Raw genomic sequence first — 16313 nt, 5'->3', positions numbered from 1 at the left:
CTCCTGAAAGATGGAAGGATTAGTGCGATATAATCTATGAAAGCACAACATCTTGAGTGCCGCCCATCCTGAGACTCAGCGGCAATGTCTGAACAGAAACCAGACGGCCAGGTGCCAGGCGGACAAGATAGACAAGACAGGCCAGGCGACACCTCAACAAACTGGGTTCTTGCAGCCTGAACAATGTCAAAACGACATGTGCAGATCTAGCTCCCTCTAATCAACGGGAGATTGCTTTGTTTGCAAAGAAAGCTCCTCGATTGAGCTTGCCACAGCGTGGAAAGAAGTGTTGAGTTGTGTGTCCTGTCTAAGGAGGAGTGGCCGACACAACCCTACTTACGGTGCAAACTACAAATGGGTCCGCAACGAGTCCCAGAAACCGGAGCGCTATCCGAGTAAGTGTGCCATTTTGATCAGAGGGCTCCCGTTCTCTGGTGATAGTCTCCCTCCACTCACTATCACCTATGTATTCTGGATCGTTAAGCACTGCCCTTCACAATTTTCCCTAGTGAGGGCCGTAGATGGTCTTACTCCCATCTTTCCTACGGCTACCGCCGAGTCTATCTCGACTGAGTTGGGGAAGGCGGTCCCCAGGGATCTGGGGCCCTCTGATAGAAGGGAGCCACTTACTGGGATGATGCTCTGGAGGCCAGATCTTGCAGAGGGCCCTTTTTTGTTTTTGCATCACAAGTAAGGCTGCCCGGGCCGTTGATCCTTAGACGGGACATCTAATCCGACTTCTTTTTTTCACACTTGTTGCTTACTCGACTTGAGAACTTTTCTAGCGCGTGAAGTGATCTCCCTCTGATCAAAAGGAACCCTGTCTGCACATGTTGTTTGATCTTACCTGGATTGCAGGATCTTACCGTTGTGGTTGCCTGGCCTTGTCCGTCCGTCCATTAGCTGTCTTCGTCCTCCTCCTTGCTATATGAATATGTGGGTGTTTCATTTCACTACAGCAATACAGTTGCTTTCCGAGGGCATAGGAGACTCTAATGGCATCAGCGGAGAGAATGCTGTCTGGAGGTAACCAAATCGGTAGAGAAGGCTGATGGCCCAATTTATGGTTTACGGATCCTCTCCTCGAGGAGTCCTGCGCGTTCGAGCACCTCGCCTACTGCAGAATACTCAGTGGAACTTTGCGGACCTGACAAGTTCATCCATTTTATCTGCTATCTGTGGCAATGCCAACAATATCGTGTTTACTATCCTGCCGTTGGCGTCTTGTCTTAGGGTTAATAATCATAGTAGGTTCCGCCAACCGCTCCTGCAGACATTGACGATAGCGACGATACTAAGGAAAGCAGGGGGAAGAAGGCGCCAATAAATTCTCTACCAACCCAGAAGGCGAGCTAAATTTTGCAGGGGGAGGTTACTTGAGTTCCTACATCAAGCTATAGTCTCCACAAGCCTAGCCGCATACTCAAAAGTATGCACACTTCTTGACACGAGCTTGCTCCCCATTACCGTGATCTCGTAAGATGACCGACCACTTCAGGCCTGGTCCGCCCGTTCCAACCGTTTTCCGAGTCCAGTATCCTGGAGCAGGTCTTGATGAGCTGGTATTTGACGGCTGACCAGAGTTCCTTGTCCTGGCCGGGAGGTGCAACAATCTGGATGCGGCGGAGTTCAGAGAGAATCAGGGTCTCGGGTGTTACGTTCAAAGCGGGTGTGCGCGGCGGCCCGTCGGGGACGAAGACGTGCAGCGTCTTGAGTGAAGGGAAGATGGTCCAGATGCGGATCGCTGCATCGCGGCGAGGATGCTCACCCAGGTATTGTAGATCGACTGCGATATTCTGGAGAACCGAGCTGTCGAACCTTTCCCCACCGGGTAGCCTCGTGTTTACTATACTAGGCCGTACGAGTCGCATGCCGTCGTCCCGGTAGAGGTAGAAGATATCCCGGTCTAGGTCAACCCAGTGGAAGTTGTTTCCGAACTCGCAGAGCTTCTTGGACTTGATATAGATCTCCCGTGATAACCGGCAGGCGAGACCGAGCCCTTTATCTGCTGGGCGGGAGAAGGTCAACATCTCGTTGACAATCTGCATGAAAAAGACCTGCGGACCGATTGCGGCCTCGAGTATTGACGCTTGCATCTCATACGGAAGATCGGCAATGCTTGGCCTTGAGTTGTCGGCCCGCGTCGTACCCGTTTTCATGGCGGGCTTAGGTGGTTTGCTGTCTGCTTTGCATTTCCCAAGATTCACCCCTGCTCGAGGAATGCAGATCGAAGATGGCCAGTTCCAGCGCCTCGGGTCAGCCAAGCCTTCCCGCTCGCGGTATGCAACGACTGCAATCTGCGGCAATGGGGAAACCCGAATGGCTGCAACAGGATGATAGAACGCGGTTTTCAGTACTGGAAAAATAACTTTTTAGGACACACCGGGCCTAAACCATTTGGTGCTTTGGGGGATGAGCAGTGGGGGGCGGGTTGTGCATCCCACGGTAGGGAACCTGAGCCAAGCCTCGTCGGGGTTCGAAGCTTTGGCTAGCGATGCTAACTATAAGTAGCTAGGCAGCTGAATCATTCTATTACGCATATTGTTGTCTCGTCTCCCTTTACTTCTATTTTTACTCCTTTCCTTTGCTGTTGTATTTTCATTTTCCCGTTTTCATTTTTTTCTACTTTAACTCCCAATTCTTCGTCATCGCTGTGGTTGTCGTTTGCCGTTGTCCAAGATGATGCTGTTTGAAGTTCCGTAAGAGAACACCTGCCTCGAGTCCGAAAATGCAAGCGCTTCCCAATGTCACAAATCACAAGAGACTAGACGTCTCGATCCCGATCGGAGAGGCGTACATAGTGTGCGTCGGATGATACTCGTAGCTAGAATGGAACCGAGCTAGCAGCCTCGTAGGACTCAGAAATGCGTCACAGGGTCTCAGTTCAAGTGACCAGAATTTCCAGAAACAGGAAGTGGGTTTCCAATTACGTCATAGGACAGATCAGACTCAACACAAGCAACGAACTTCATGTCAAGCCAATACGTGTAAAACCATCAAATGCTTCGGGCCGCGTATCCAATGATAATGGAGAGCGAGCCTTCAACCGCCAAAGGATGTCGGTACTTCATTCAAATACATATTGAACTCTTGCCACCCACCTCCATCCCTTTTACCTTTAGTTCAAGCTCAAAACACTTTCCTTTGCGCAAAAGCCCACTGGCCCTCAGCCTGGCTGATCTGCAGCTCTTCATCTTCGAAGCAAAGTAGCATCGCCTCCGTTACTCGACCCATCACTCCGTCCGCCGTCCTCGACAGGAACGAACCACCTGGGCCCACACTCTCCGCGCGTCCCCTTTCCGGAACATCCACAACTCTTTCAGCCAACAGTAAGTCCCCACCATTAGCAAGATTCTTCACCATCTCCCAATTATTTTGCTCACTCCCGCCACAGTGTCCTACCCGCCGCGTGAACACCGGCACAAAAAGCGCCTGTACCTCGAACCCCCGCGGCCAGGCCTCTGCGAAGTCCGCAGGAAAGTAACCACCATCATCCCGCCGCCGCCGCCACCGCCCGTTGTCGTCGAGCCGCCTCCCCCTCCCCCAGTAACATACGAGCCGCCGCCGCCGCCTGCTCCCTTGCCACCGCCCGTCAATGTCGCCGCTCCCCCCCCACCACCTTCGGAATCAGACACGATCGACGTCATAGCAGTCGACGTCGACCCCTCGGAGACGAGCACCCGCAGCAGCCGCAGCCGCAGCCGCAGCTCGCGACGGAGCAGGAGCAGGGACCGGGACCGGGAGGTCATCATCGAGCGGGAGCGGCTGGTGCCCGTGCCCGTGCGGGTGCCCGTCAAAGTCCCCATGCCCGTGCCGATCCGGTACGTCGAGGCGCCGAGGAGGTGTTCGCCGCCGCCGGAGAGGGAGAGGAGACGGAGCCCGAGCCCGCCTCGGAGTTCCGTCGAGAGGGAGAGGATCAGCGTTAGGGTCTGCACCCATGGGAATGATGAGTATGGGCATGGGCATGGGCATCGGTGTGATTGTTGGGATGCGCGTGGAGATGGGCACCGGCACGGGCATGGGAATGGGTATCGTGAGAGATATTATGAAAGAGGGTGAGGCTAGTTGTGGAGAGAGCATGGGTTATAGGATTTAATGGTGATGGTCGGCTTTCGTCTTACCTTTTTTTTGCTTCGTTCGGTTGCTTTCTGGACGGATTATTAATGAGTGATGGGCCCGGCGTTCTAGCGATCTGTCATGAGGATATGACATACATACTGTATAACGGCTGACGAACTTCGAATACTGGGATAATTTTTGGGTACACAGCGGTTAGGTCGTTGGGGTTTATGGATTTCTTAAAACGTGGCGTGTCGGCATTCGAATAGAAAGGCGCATTGTTCCAAATCCCCACGCGCCACGCAACTTGTTTCCTTCAAAAGTTCCATCACTCTGAGCCTGTTAGACCCGCCAGTCTCATTATTACGGCTAGATACACGTCCATTTTGTGAACCGTACTTGCCTACCAATATGGACCTGATTCTGATCCTTGAGGCTTATTTCCGTAAATGCTAACCCTACTTAACCCGCCTGGACATAAGAACCATTAACCCCTTACGGCCCGGATACAAATAACTTCCCCGGGAAAATTATTTAGAGTATTGGATGTAGAGGCCGGCAGGCGGAAACTTGAAACCAAAGGGCGCAATTGGGGCAGCTCACCTAGACCCAGTGGCGCTGGGACTTGATGTTCATATGGAATAGTGGAGCACAGTGTCGACAACAGTTCCAGCATGTGAGTGGGTGTGAGCGATCGCTCCCTCAAACACTCTTTCACTCTCCGATGTGTCCAAGCAATGCAAGCGTCTAGCATCAGAACGATTAACCGTATATCTTAGTGATCGTTGTGAGCTACTCAGTTGGCCATCAGGAGCTAGCAGGGAGGAGTACCCTGAAGCGGAGAGGGTTGAAAGTGAAAGGGACAACGACCAAAGGAGGGACTTGAGGTCATCATCGCAGTTAACCGTCGCGGTCGCAGCTCGGTATATTAGGTCAATCAGGAGAGCAGCCCATTTCTGTAGGGTGATGTATGTAGCTACACAACGAAAATCGGCATCTCAGTCTGCCAGAGGACTCAGCCCAGGATTGGTTCTTGGCAGGCAAATATCTGGGGATGTTGTTGAAGATGCAGGTGGAGACCGAACTTCGTCCGGCGGGAGCTTGAAATCGATGATAACAGCTTTATATCGCCTTGCCTAATTAAGGATATTGTATACTAACAAGATCAGTCGCTCGAGTTTCACTGAACTGTTGCCTCGGCAGGAGAAGTGGCCGGCGGGCTAGTTTTCCACTAGCCGTTTTAGGACTAGCTTGCTATCCACCTCGGGACAGACGAAAGTGGGCGACCTTGGCGGTTCCTTGCAGGCGCCAACTTTGTCGCGGGGCAAGGCTTCTGCTGTCATCGAATTCCTTCTTCACGACTTTTCACAAGCGCCGTCGCCCAAGATGTCGAAAACGGTTACTATCTCGTCGCCATCGCAGTTTAACGAGTTGCTGCAGTCCTCCAGGCTCGTAGTGGCAGATTGTGAGTGCCTCATGCGTTCGCATACCCGTCGCGCCCGCCCTCTTACCCCGCCATGACGCGGTTTACAGCATCGCTCGTTGCCAGTGTTCTTGCATTCTATTGTTTCCCCTGGTGTTAGACACACCTGCGCCCGCTCGATAGATTCGCTGACCTGACCCTGCCATCTGCAGTCTACGCCGACTGGTGCGCTCCTTGCAAACAGGTCGCCCCCATCTTCGAGCAGCTCTCTCAGGCCCTTTCGCGCCCAAACCTTGCGACGTTTGTCAAGATCAACACCGACAACCAGAAAGACATTGCAAAGGCATACAACGTCACCGCACTGCCTACATTTATCTTCTTCCGCAATGGCAAGGTCGCGGACAAAGTGCAGGGCGCGGACCCGCTCCGGCTACAGTCCGTAGTCAAGAAGCTCAGCGACGAGGTACAAAACCTCAGCGGCGGGGGCGGCGAGGCCAGTGGCAGTGGCAGTGGCAGCAGCAACACCAACTGGCGCGGCGCTGGGCTACCACGCGGCTACACAGACATTACGGACCAGATCGAACTACAGCGGTGCGAGCTCCTGAACGTCGATCCCGACGCTGGCGGCGTGCGGGTGCTGTTCGACGGCGCAAAACCCAGCACACTGTCAGGCGGGAAGGGCTCAACCAAAGACTGGGTCGAGAGCGACACGGACGAGCAGTTGCTGCTCTTCACACCTTTCCAGTCGATGCTGAAACTCCACACTCTCCAGGTACGGCTACAAGCGCAAACTTTAGCCGCGTGCCACTAGCAGCGTGCTAATCAGCTTGGTCTAGATCACGTCCTTGCCCCCGAGTGTTGACGACGACGAGGATGCGCCGATGAGGCCACGCACCATCAAGCTCTTCACCAACAAGCCGCACAACATGGGCTTCGATGAGGCCGAGGATCTGAGTGCGACTCAAGAAATCGTGCTCTCCGAGAAGGACTGGAACGCCGACGGTACTGCCAACATCCCGCTGCGCTATGTCAAGTTCCAGAACATCACCAGCTTGGTCGTGTTCGTTGTGGATGGAGACGGCGAGGGCGAAAAGGTGAGGCTGGACCGGCTGAGGTTGATCGGGGAGGCTGGTGAGAAGCGGGAAATGGGTAAACTGGAGAAGATTGGCGATGAGCCCGGCGAGTAACCAGTCGATGGGAAAGGGGCTGGATAATGAAGGATGGCAGGACGACAGGGCTTCGCATAGAGACGGAGGTGGAATCGAGATGAGGGTCCTTGGGTGGAGTGTGGCTGGGGCGGCAGAGGGTTGATGCGAGGCGTCTTGGCCGCAGCTGATTACTGGGCTTCCAATCATCATCAAGTGCGGGAGATGATTGATTGCACACCCAACCTCGCTGGCATTGCATATCAGAATACCGGCCACGGATAAATTAAGCACCATCTCCCCCACAACGGTGGTTGCCAACCCCAACTCATTCCTTGGAACCATGGTACTGAGATGATCACGGGATCTGCAGCGCAGAACGAACAATTGACCGTCGAGATTCCTGGTTTCTACAGCATTGATCACGGGAGAAACGTTTGAGCATCATGTGTGCAATGCCTGGGAAGAGCCGTCGATAATAGCCGCCTTAGCGAGCAGACCAGGTCTCGGTCAGAAATGCGATCCCCGGTAACCACGACAGCCCCAGCCTCTTGCGAAGAGCCTCATCGCGGAGCCCAACTTTAGCCGTCGCGCGCTTGCATGAACAAGCAAAGAAAAATGTCCGGCCTCCCCACCACCACCTAGCCTTGAGGGTTTCTTCTCGGTGGACTGACTGATGGGGAAGCCGGCCTGCAATTATGATTGTTCTGTGCCACAACTGACGCTACGAGTACCATTGAGATTCCCCTAGAGGAACAGGATCCGAGCAACACGGGTAATGTTTTGATATGTTGTGGCGCCGCACGAGGAAAAAAAGAGAGAAGAGAAGCAAAAGCGAATTTTGGATCTGGTTGTTGATATTCTAAAATTTTTTGGCGGGTCGATGGGGTCTCTTAGTCAGCGAACTCGAGGGCGAACAGCCAATCGGAAGCAATCTATTGGAAAGTTCCGGAAGAACAGTGACCCGACACTTGCAGCGGTGTTCCCGCTTTCTGGGGAAAGCCCCCCCATCAGCAGTTCGTGCGCTGGGCGGACAGGGCTGGCTCGGGCCTTCCAAGGCCCCACTGTTGCTCGACCGAATTTGGCGCTTGGATGCCACCCCTCAGCGTCGGAGGGCCTTCCGCATTCGAAGGGCGGACTCCCTCATCGCCGCGCAAGTGACCGCGCAAGTGACCAGTCGCCGGCCAAGCAGAGACGAATGCGACAGTCGACAAGATTGATTAAAAGGAGGCGCTCATATATGTCACGCAACCCTCGCCAGCCCGACGCACGCTTCTCTGGCGGTGACTTGCGCGCATTATTTCTTGTTACGCTGCCCCGAGCCCCAACCACAGGGCAGCTCGCAAACAGCCTCCTGCCAGGTAACTAGCTACCTTAGTTTTGCTTGGTGTTTCTGTGCCGCTCAGCATCGCATCGCATCGCATCGCATCGTGCTCGCCAGTCACTGGCCGCCGGTTGAGTAGCTGCCAAACAAGTCGAGAGTGATCGACGGCGGGCGTTTTGTTTCGAGTTTCTGGACGTGTAGTCGCTGTCTGGGATAAGGCATTTCGAGGGCCTTCCCCGCGCCATACGCAGCTCGCGGCGGTCTGTTCGGTCTCAAAATGCCCCCTATCGCCGGGGTTCCCATACTACCTCGATGTTTTGTATCCATGTCCAAGGTGGTACTGACATCCCCTTATCCCCACATGCTACCTTGTCCTTCTCTCGCCCGCGCTCTCTACAACAGTATCCCCAACCCGTTCGCCGGCTCGAGCTCGCTTCCAATTTATTGCCATGCGGTACGTACCCGGGCATGACAGCCTCTTCCCCCCTCGCGGCCCCCCCCCACCCCCTGCCCCATGCCCACCACGCACTCTGCTCGTTCCGGGGCTGGCTTGTCATTGTTTCTTGGCTCCTGCCGAACCGCTAAAACGCCTCCCAACCGTCCCGTCAGCTCGCCTATCGGCCAGCACCCATCCCGGACCAACCCCCCTACCGCTACCTCGGCGTCCCCACTCCTACGCTACCTACCCGATCACGAAAGCCGGCGCACAACCGCAACTCTCTGTCGACGGCACGTTGCCATGGGTCCCAAGATCGGTAAGCCTGAGGAACTAATGTATTGGAGCGCTGCAGCATTAGAACGTGGCCCCTATATACTAAGAATAGCTCGCCCACTTCCATGGCCACGTACCCTTCCCCCCTGTTCTGCAGCAAGTCCCTTCCTCTGACCTCACTGACCTCTGGAGCGCGCGGTACCACGCGGGCAAAGGACCCCCAAAGTCCCTACGCCCGTCCCATGCCGCCTTTCCCCCTAGCAGTCAGGCCGAGGCCCCAGCTGACGGGCCAGTCGCCACAACTGTTTGGGCGCTCGGGGGCTGCCAGCTGCCTCTTCAAGGCACTTGCGAGACCGAAATTGACATGAACATGACCAAGCCTGCTAACTCGTCCAGCAATCGGCAGCGTCGGATGGGCCGTGGGCCCCTATTTTCCCGCTCTGACCACTGCTGTGCCGGCCAGTCCCGTGTGAGAGATTGCCTCTTGCGGAAGGTTTGGCCCTTGTTTCCCATTTCTCATCTCGTCTCCTGCTCTTCTTCCTCCCAGGTGTCAAGGATACACACTCCCTTGGCCCCCCCCCCCCCCCGGGCGAGCAAGCCCGCGCATGGCAGGCTTGTCCGAGCTCGTTTCCAAACATGTGTCCCGGTTAGCTCCCGGGTTCGGGTCGCTCTGCCTAGGCTCTCCTAGGTACTCGAGCAGTTCTTGGTTCGCCCTCCCTGCTTGCTTTTGTCAAGTGACCGGAGCCGAAAGCCACCGCTTTGCCCCAGAAAACTTGATGTGTGCCCGGGGTCTCTTGCACTTCTCAATCTCTTTCCCGACTACTTCTTCGCCTCCGGCCCCCCATTGACACCTGCGAGAGTAGATGACGTGATACTGCGCCCTGTGCTGCCGCTCGCAATATAATTTCCCTTCATTCTAGATCTGCTGCTGCACCGTATCAGCTCGGAAACCAAACGTTGTGGCCTGCTACACACCATCATTACCAGTCAGCTCTTTATAAGCCGGACTCTCCCTGTGTCCTGCAGCGCGGAACTTGCGGTGGAACCACGAGCGGGCATCGGTACTCGCGCGGAGGTGCTCGGTCCAAGGCAAAGAGCCCTTAACAGTTGTGTTATTCAAAGCGGACTGCCGACGTTCTTATATCTCAGCCAGCTATTTTTCTCTCTCTCTCTCTCTTTCGGTGGCCTGTCGTCGGGAAGCGGCTCAAATTAACGGTGCGGAGACAAAACCTGACGTGGCCATCTGGACCGAGAGGCTGGGCCGGGTATATTCGCAAAGCTCGACAACGCGGGAGAAGGACCCTAGCGAGGCGGGTTCAGCCGACTACAGAAGCCGCGATATATCCTGATTTACAACAGGCTACAGCAGAGGGAGATTCACAGAGCTCGCGGGCTCGAGGCAAAATCGCCATGCACTACGACCAACTCTTTCCCCGGTGCTGCCCAGTGCAGACACCGGATCGATTCACCAACTTTCAGCGACTCCCAGCAGAGATCAGGATGATGATTTGGGAGTATGCATTGCCAGACGCCCGGGTATACGAGGTGCTGGATGCGCCCAACTCTAAACAAAAGACGCCGCCGCAGCAGGGGCTGATGTTTGCGAACGTGCACCCAGAACCTCCACCGGCGCTGGCGGCGGTATGTCAAGAGAGCCGATATTATGTCTTGCGCCACTACAAGCCTCTGACGCTCGGCGCAACGACCAAATTCGTCGACATGTCGCGGGACATGCTCCTCCTCGAGCCTTACCTTCTCGTCAAGCGGCTGCACCGCACGCTGCACTTCATGAGCCAGATCCCTCTGGTGCGTGACCATGCAACCCGGCTCGCGCTGGGGACATCGTATGGCGTCTATCCGGGCATCTTCCACCCGGTGCTGGGCCGGAAAGTGTCCAAGAACAACATGGGCAAACTCCTATCGAGCCTGGCCAAGTTCCCGAAGCTGAAGACCTTGATCTTCATCGTCCACCAGGAATTCCAGTTTGAATTCGACTTTCGCTTCCCAGGGACCATGACGCCAATCCCAAACAGCTACAGCCCACCGATGATGGCGCCTCTCCCGGGCCATGCCCCTGTCCTTACCCCTGGGTTCGGATACCCTTCTCCACCAGCCAGCACAGCGGGCAACAGCGCCACGGCCACGCTCTCCCCTCTCTCAACCCCGTCAATGATCGCCGCCACCACCGGCACCACCAATAGCCTAGCAAGCCCCCCTTCTTCCGTCGCCAGCAGCGCATCCACATCCCCCGTCCCGCCTACCCCATTACCACTCCCCCCATTCCCGCATCACCATCACCATCAGCATCAACATCAACATCAACATCCATCCCAACCGCACCCCCAGCCCACCGCACCTCGCCCGCAACAACAACAACAACAGCAGCAGCAGCAGCAGCAGCAACAACCACACCAGCATCAACAAGTCCACCAAGCGTACCGCTTCAAGTTCGACATCGAAGCCAACATCAACGCGGCGCCGCACCTCCGCCCCCACCACGCCAACGAGCTGCTCTACTACCCGCTGGACCTCGACGAGGAGCGGGAGGACGCCATGTGGGACCAGCAGGTGGCGGCCATGATGATGGCGGACAACAGCAGCAACACTAATAACAGCAACAACGGCGACGAGAGCGGGGACGAGGCCGAGTGGTGCGACCCGTGGCCGACCAACGACGACTGGCGGCGGTTCCGGAGGAGGTTCTTGCGGGCTATGGTCTGTGCTAGCGCCAGCGGTAGCGGTTCTGGGGTTGGAGCTGGGGCTGGGGCTGGGGCTGGGGCGGGAGGTGGGAAGGGGGAGGGGTTGGCGACGGAGGGGTTGGCGACGGAGGGGGAGGGCATCGACGAGGGAAAAGCGGGTTGGGCGTTTGGGTCTGGGTGGGACGGGTACCGTGCGAAGGCGTGTGGGTATTATGGTGGTGGGAACGGGGCAATGCCCTGGGGTGCTATGGGGAAGGGGCCCAAGGGAAGGGAGAGGGGTGCTGGCGGCGGTGGTGGTGGGAATGGGAAGATGCCCGAGTTGAAGTTGAAGGGGGCGAGCTTGTTGTGGAGGTACACGAGGGGCGGGGTTCATTAGATGGATGGGTCTGAGCTAGGTGCTCGTGGTAGAGACTTGACACCGTCGCTTCTGGAGTCGAGAGAGCTGGGTATAAAAAGGAAAAGCCTGTCGTTTGTTGTGGTATTATTTTCTTTCGTTTTTGGTTTACTACTCGGCCAGCGTAACGGAGCAGGGTGCTTGAGATGGGAAATGATTTGCGATGAATGTACAGAGATACCCTCGCTCGTTTAATGGCAAGACGAACTGGCAAATGAATAATATACACTACGGTCCTGGTCTAACAGGGTTTTTCTCTGTCGAGAGTTCATTGGCATACCTTTGGGCATATACACTTCCATAGATTTCAGGCTTATGGACGAAGTATCACTGACCGAGCTCCTTCCTGTGTGGTTGTTCTACCGTGAACTGCATACGCCGGGAAATAAGGTGACCCGGTGGGCTCACCTCCTCCTGAGGGCTCACCTCCCCCCGAGGGCCCAAGACAAAGGAAGGCGGCGGCACGCCGGGGCGTTGGGCTCCAAGCGGTGGCTCCCTTGACCATGCCCATGCAGGACTGCCAGGGACAGACCATTCTAGAAGGTCGTTTTCAACGCTACGACCGGGCGGCAAAAGTGTGGTCGTGCGGCGTCCTTGATTAAATGCAGAATCCCACCCAGATTGTTCCAAGCAGCCGGATGGCTGGGGAGCCCTCGTCGGTTCACCTATCACGGACGGTTCCCGGTGTAAGAACGACTCCAAACTTTATCCCAAGAGATTACAAACCAAAGATGGCAGGGTAATACACGGGCCCCCTTAACCGGATTGTGAGCAAAGCCACACCAGAACCCATGCGTTACATGTGAGTTGCAACTCCGACGCTGACCGCGGAGAACTCGGGCTGCCGTCGCCTTCCACATCGGGCAGCTCAACTGCCGGTTGAACGTGGAGCCGTGGGCGATGCAACGTAGTCAGCGCACCGTGTTCTTTGCTGGAGCCCATTTAAAATCTGTGCGACGGTACCGTTAGTTATCCACGGACGAGATGATGTGAGGGTCCCGGATGTGAAGTTGGGTCGGATACGGGGTTGCTTTGACTCGGGCTTCACGGGATTCCCGCTCGCCGGCCTCCGTTTCCCGGTGGTCTCCACTTTACAGGTTCTGACCAATGGACGGCGGGTTAGTTTGTTGAATGGGAAAAACGCGTCGGATACTTGCCTGCCTCGGACGAAGACCGTAAGACCGTATTCGGTTTTTGCCGGGGCTGACACATCCTTGGTAGATTCGAACAATGAGCAAACCTACAGGTTTTGTTTCAATTCTGAAATCCGGCCATTTCCCTTATTAGAAGCAGCAACACTGCGTCCGGCGAGATGAGGGCCCACGGCGATGACACGGCTAAGGGTGCTACCGAGCAGACGCCATTGCTGGCCGAAGGGGATGTCGCGCCAACCAACGAAGCTGTCGAGCATGCCCAGGATGCCGGGAGCAGCCACGACGACGACAAGCCGCTGCCCGTGCGGCAGATCGTGCTACTCTGCTATGCACGTTGGGTCGAACCCGTCGCCTTCTTCTCCATCTTCCCCTACATCAACCAGATGGCACAGGAGAACGGCAAGCTCGCCCACACCGACGCCGGCTTCTACAGCGGCCTAATTGAGTCACTCTTCTCGCTCACCCAAATGCTCGTCATGATCTTCTGGGGCAAGGCGGCAGACCGCTTCGGCCGCAAGCCCGTGCTGGTCTTCTCGCTGTTCGGCGTCTCTCTGGCGACGGCCATGTTCGGCATGGCGAAGACCATTTGGCAGATGGCTCTCTTCCGTTGCTTGGCTGGCGTCTTTGCCGGGACCATCGTGACCATCCGCACCATGATCTCGGAGCACAGCACCTCCAAGACGCAGGCCCGCTCCTTTAGCTGGTTCGCCTTCGCGGGCAATATGGGCATCTTGTTCGGGCCCCTTATCGGCGGAGTGTTCGCCGACCCGGCACGGGAGTATCATGGCGTTTTTGGAAACGTCCAGCTTTTCATCGAATACCCCTACCTTCTTCCCAGCCTGGTAGTCGGCGCCATGGGCCTGTCCGCTGTCGTCGTCACTGCTTTGTTTGTCGAAGAGACGCTGGTCAAGCGGCCGGGTGGCGGTAGCGAGGAGTCCGCTGCCACGAATCCCGAGCCGCTGTCTACATGGGAACTCGTCAAGTCGCCAGGGGTGCCCGTCGTCCTCTACTCCTACGCCCACATCATGCTCCTTGCCTTCTCCTACACCGCCATCGTGCACGTGTTCTGGTATACCAAGGTGGATCTTGGCGGCTTCGGCTTCTCGCCGCTGCAGATCTCGCTCATGATGGGCCTCACTGGGCTGTCGCAGGCCGTCTGGATCTTGCTGGCCTTCCCGCCGCTTCACCACCGCATTGGCACCAACGGCGTCCTGAGGGCATGCTCTACAGCGTACCCCTTCTTCTTCGCCCTCTTCCCAGTTTTCAATATGCTTCTGCGTGAGGGTAGTCCTGCGAGTGTCACGGCATTCTGGATTATCGCCCCAACGCTGCTGTGCCTCGGCTGCGGCGTGAGCATGTCGTTCACGGCGATTCAGCTGGCGCTCAATGATGTTTCGCCGAGTCCTGTGACGCTGGGCACGCTCAACGCCGTGGCGCTGTCCATCGTCAGCGGCGTCCGGTCGTTCTCGCCCGCCCTGTTTGCGAGCCTGTTCGCTGTAGGCGCCCGCACGCAACTGCTGTGGGGGTATGCTATCTGGGTCTTGATGGTGGTCATTGCGCTTGGTTTTACCGTCATCAGCAGGTACATGCCCGATTATGATGAGCTGAAGAGGCAGAGAGAGGGGGGAGAGTCCGAGAGGATAGACTGAGGGCAGACTGGGGGTAGATTGGGGATAGGTTGGGGATAGATCGAGGATATACAGGATTATAGAAGCTGGGAAGCAGACAAAATTTGGGTACCTAGATAGGAACTACTCAAGATCTTTCCGCTTGGGCCTGGTCAATGCAATTCATGATTGCGCCTTCGTGGCCTTCGTGATTAATAAAGCGAATTGCTCCAAACAGAATATCAGGTATTATCAGTAATAAACCAGGGTTAGGGAAACCTACAGTAAAGCTATGGCCGCCAAGATCCAAGCGCCGCTTCAGCGGGCCAGTTCTCCACTTGGACCCCTGGAAGATCTTCTGGGACCGATCTGCAACCCCAGCCTCACGAATTTCGTGGGGCGGTGTGCCGGGGGCTGCGGGCTGCCGCATCAGAACCTCTGTGTCGATCTTCCTCAGACTTGCCCAAGCCTGACGGTGCTGGCTCAGAGCGGGTGGCTCCATCAATTGTCCCGAGTGAACTGCTCTCGATCCAGCGCATGCCACGATAGCGACAGCAAACCAGGCCCCACCATCACTAACGCCCCATCCGCGCCGAGAAGCCCACCGCAAAGAAACCCATTGCGCTGCAAAGCTACGAGAGCTTGACACGACTGATAAAAGCAAGCCCACTCCCGCCGCGCCAACCAAACAGCAGCACAGAATGGGCATGCTCGACGACGCCGCGTCCGTCATCTCGGCGCGCACCTCGCACTCGAAGCGCTCCAAGTCCCACCGCAGCAGCCGCCATCACCGGAGCCGATCCCGCTCCCGCTCCCGTTCCCGGCACCGACACTCCCACGGCGCTCACTCAACTACCGGAGGAGGTGGAGGTGGTGGTGGTGGGATAACCGGCATGGCAGCCTCCTTCTTCGGCGGCGGCGGCAGCAGCGAAAGCGACAGCGACCGGCGGAGGCGGCGGGGGCACCGAAGCCGGCACGACCACGACGACAAGCGGTCGTCCTTCTTCAGCCTGCCCAACGTGTCGACGCGGTCCTTCTTCAGCGGTTTCGGTAGGTCCCTCTCCAATACACTCCCGGCCCGCCCCTCCCCCTTCTCACTTATCCTTCCCTCATGACTAACCTCCCCCGTCTTTCCCTTCCACCAGGCGGCGGCGGCAGTGGAACGTCGCACTACAAGCGGTCGCCGCGGCCGGGCTTCGTGGCGCGCGCGCTGCGCAAGCTCAAGCGCCTGCTCCGCGACCTCGTCTACTACGCCAAGCGGCACCCCGTCAAGGTCTTCATGCTGGTCATCATGCCGCTGGTGACGACGGGGGCGCTGACGGCGCTCCTCGCGCGCTTCGGCCTGCGCCTGCCCCCCTTCGTCGAGCGCATGCTCGGCGTGGCGGCCAAGGCCGGCGCCGGTGACTCGGCCGGGCTCGTCGGCGAGGCCGTGCGGTTGGTCAAGAACGGCGTGGGCAGCGGGAGCAACGTGACCAGGAGCAGTGCCTTTGTCGAGAGGGGCCGGGACGGAAATATGCAGTGGGAGCGGAGGACTGTGGAGAAGGATTTCCTGGGACGGGGAGCGGGCGGGTGGGGCGGAGGATGGAAGGGGATTGCCAAGATGTTTTCGTGATGCTTCTCTGATTGACGCTTTCGACGGTAGCCATGATGGACGAGAAAATGAGGGCATGGGTTCTGGGTGGATTTTTGCAACCGTATGATGGGCGTTTCTTTGGGTACTTTGTCCTATTTTATACCAAAAGTGGTTTGGTTGATCTGTTGCTCGATTTGCGCAAGTGACAGCGATTTGACCAGAG

The 16313-nt window shown here is 56.8% G+C and overlaps 5 protein-coding genes across 5 annotated transcripts; 4 read left to right on the top strand and 1 right to left on the bottom strand.

Annotated features, from left to right (window-relative positions):
- Positions 1-1463: 1463 nt before the first annotated feature.
- On the bottom strand, positions 1464-2159 carry MFIFM68171_01004 (HNH nuclease domain-containing protein; the record flags this gene model as incomplete). Its single annotated transcript, XM_071056426.1, has 1 exon — positions 1464-2159. One exon carries the CDS (start codon positions 2157-2159, stop codon positions 1464-1466), a length of 696 nt encoding a protein of 231 aa, XP_070912527.1.
- Positions 2160-5445: 3286 nt separating this feature from the next.
- txl1 (Thioredoxin-like protein 1) lies at positions 5446-6669 on the top strand (the record flags this gene model as incomplete). Its single annotated transcript, XM_071056425.1, has 3 exons — positions 5446-5524; positions 5695-6254; positions 6319-6669. The coding sequence occupies 3 exons, from the start codon at positions 5446-5448 to the stop codon at positions 6667-6669; spliced, it is 990 nt and encodes a 329-aa protein (XP_070912526.1).
- Positions 6670-10073: 3404 nt separating this feature from the next.
- Positions 10074-11738, top strand: MFIFM68171_01002 (2EXR domain-containing protein; the record flags this gene model as incomplete). The annotated part of the gene is made up of 1 exon (XM_071056424.1): positions 10074-11738. One exon carries the CDS (start codon positions 10074-10076, stop codon positions 11736-11738), a length of 1665 nt encoding a protein of 554 aa, XP_070912525.1.
- Positions 11739-13068: 1330 nt separating this feature from the next.
- Positions 13069-14559, top strand: MFIFM68171_01001 (Efflux pump azaK; the record flags this gene model as incomplete). Its single annotated transcript, XM_071056423.1, has 1 exon — positions 13069-14559. The coding sequence occupies one exon, from the start codon at positions 13069-13071 to the stop codon at positions 14557-14559; it is 1491 nt and encodes a 496-aa protein (XP_070912524.1).
- A 659-nt stretch (positions 14560-15218) lies between these two features.
- On the top strand, positions 15219-16129 carry MFIFM68171_01000 (Prenylated rab acceptor 1; the record flags this gene model as incomplete). The annotated part of the gene is made up of 2 exons (XM_071056422.1): positions 15219-15567; positions 15663-16129. 2 exons carry the CDS (start codon positions 15219-15221, stop codon positions 16127-16129), a joined length of 816 nt encoding a protein of 271 aa, XP_070912523.1.
- Between the last annotated feature and the right edge of the window lie 184 nt (positions 16130-16313).

This window comes from Madurella fahalii (assembly GCF_045866475.1).
Source record: "Madurella fahalii IFM 68171 DNA, scaffold_1, whole genome shotgun sequence".
Lineage (NCBI taxonomy): Eukaryota > Fungi > Ascomycota > Sordariomycetes > Sordariales > Madurella > Madurella fahalii.
Note: the sequence above shows the minus strand (reverse complement) of the source record. Positions and strands in the feature narration are given on the sequence as shown.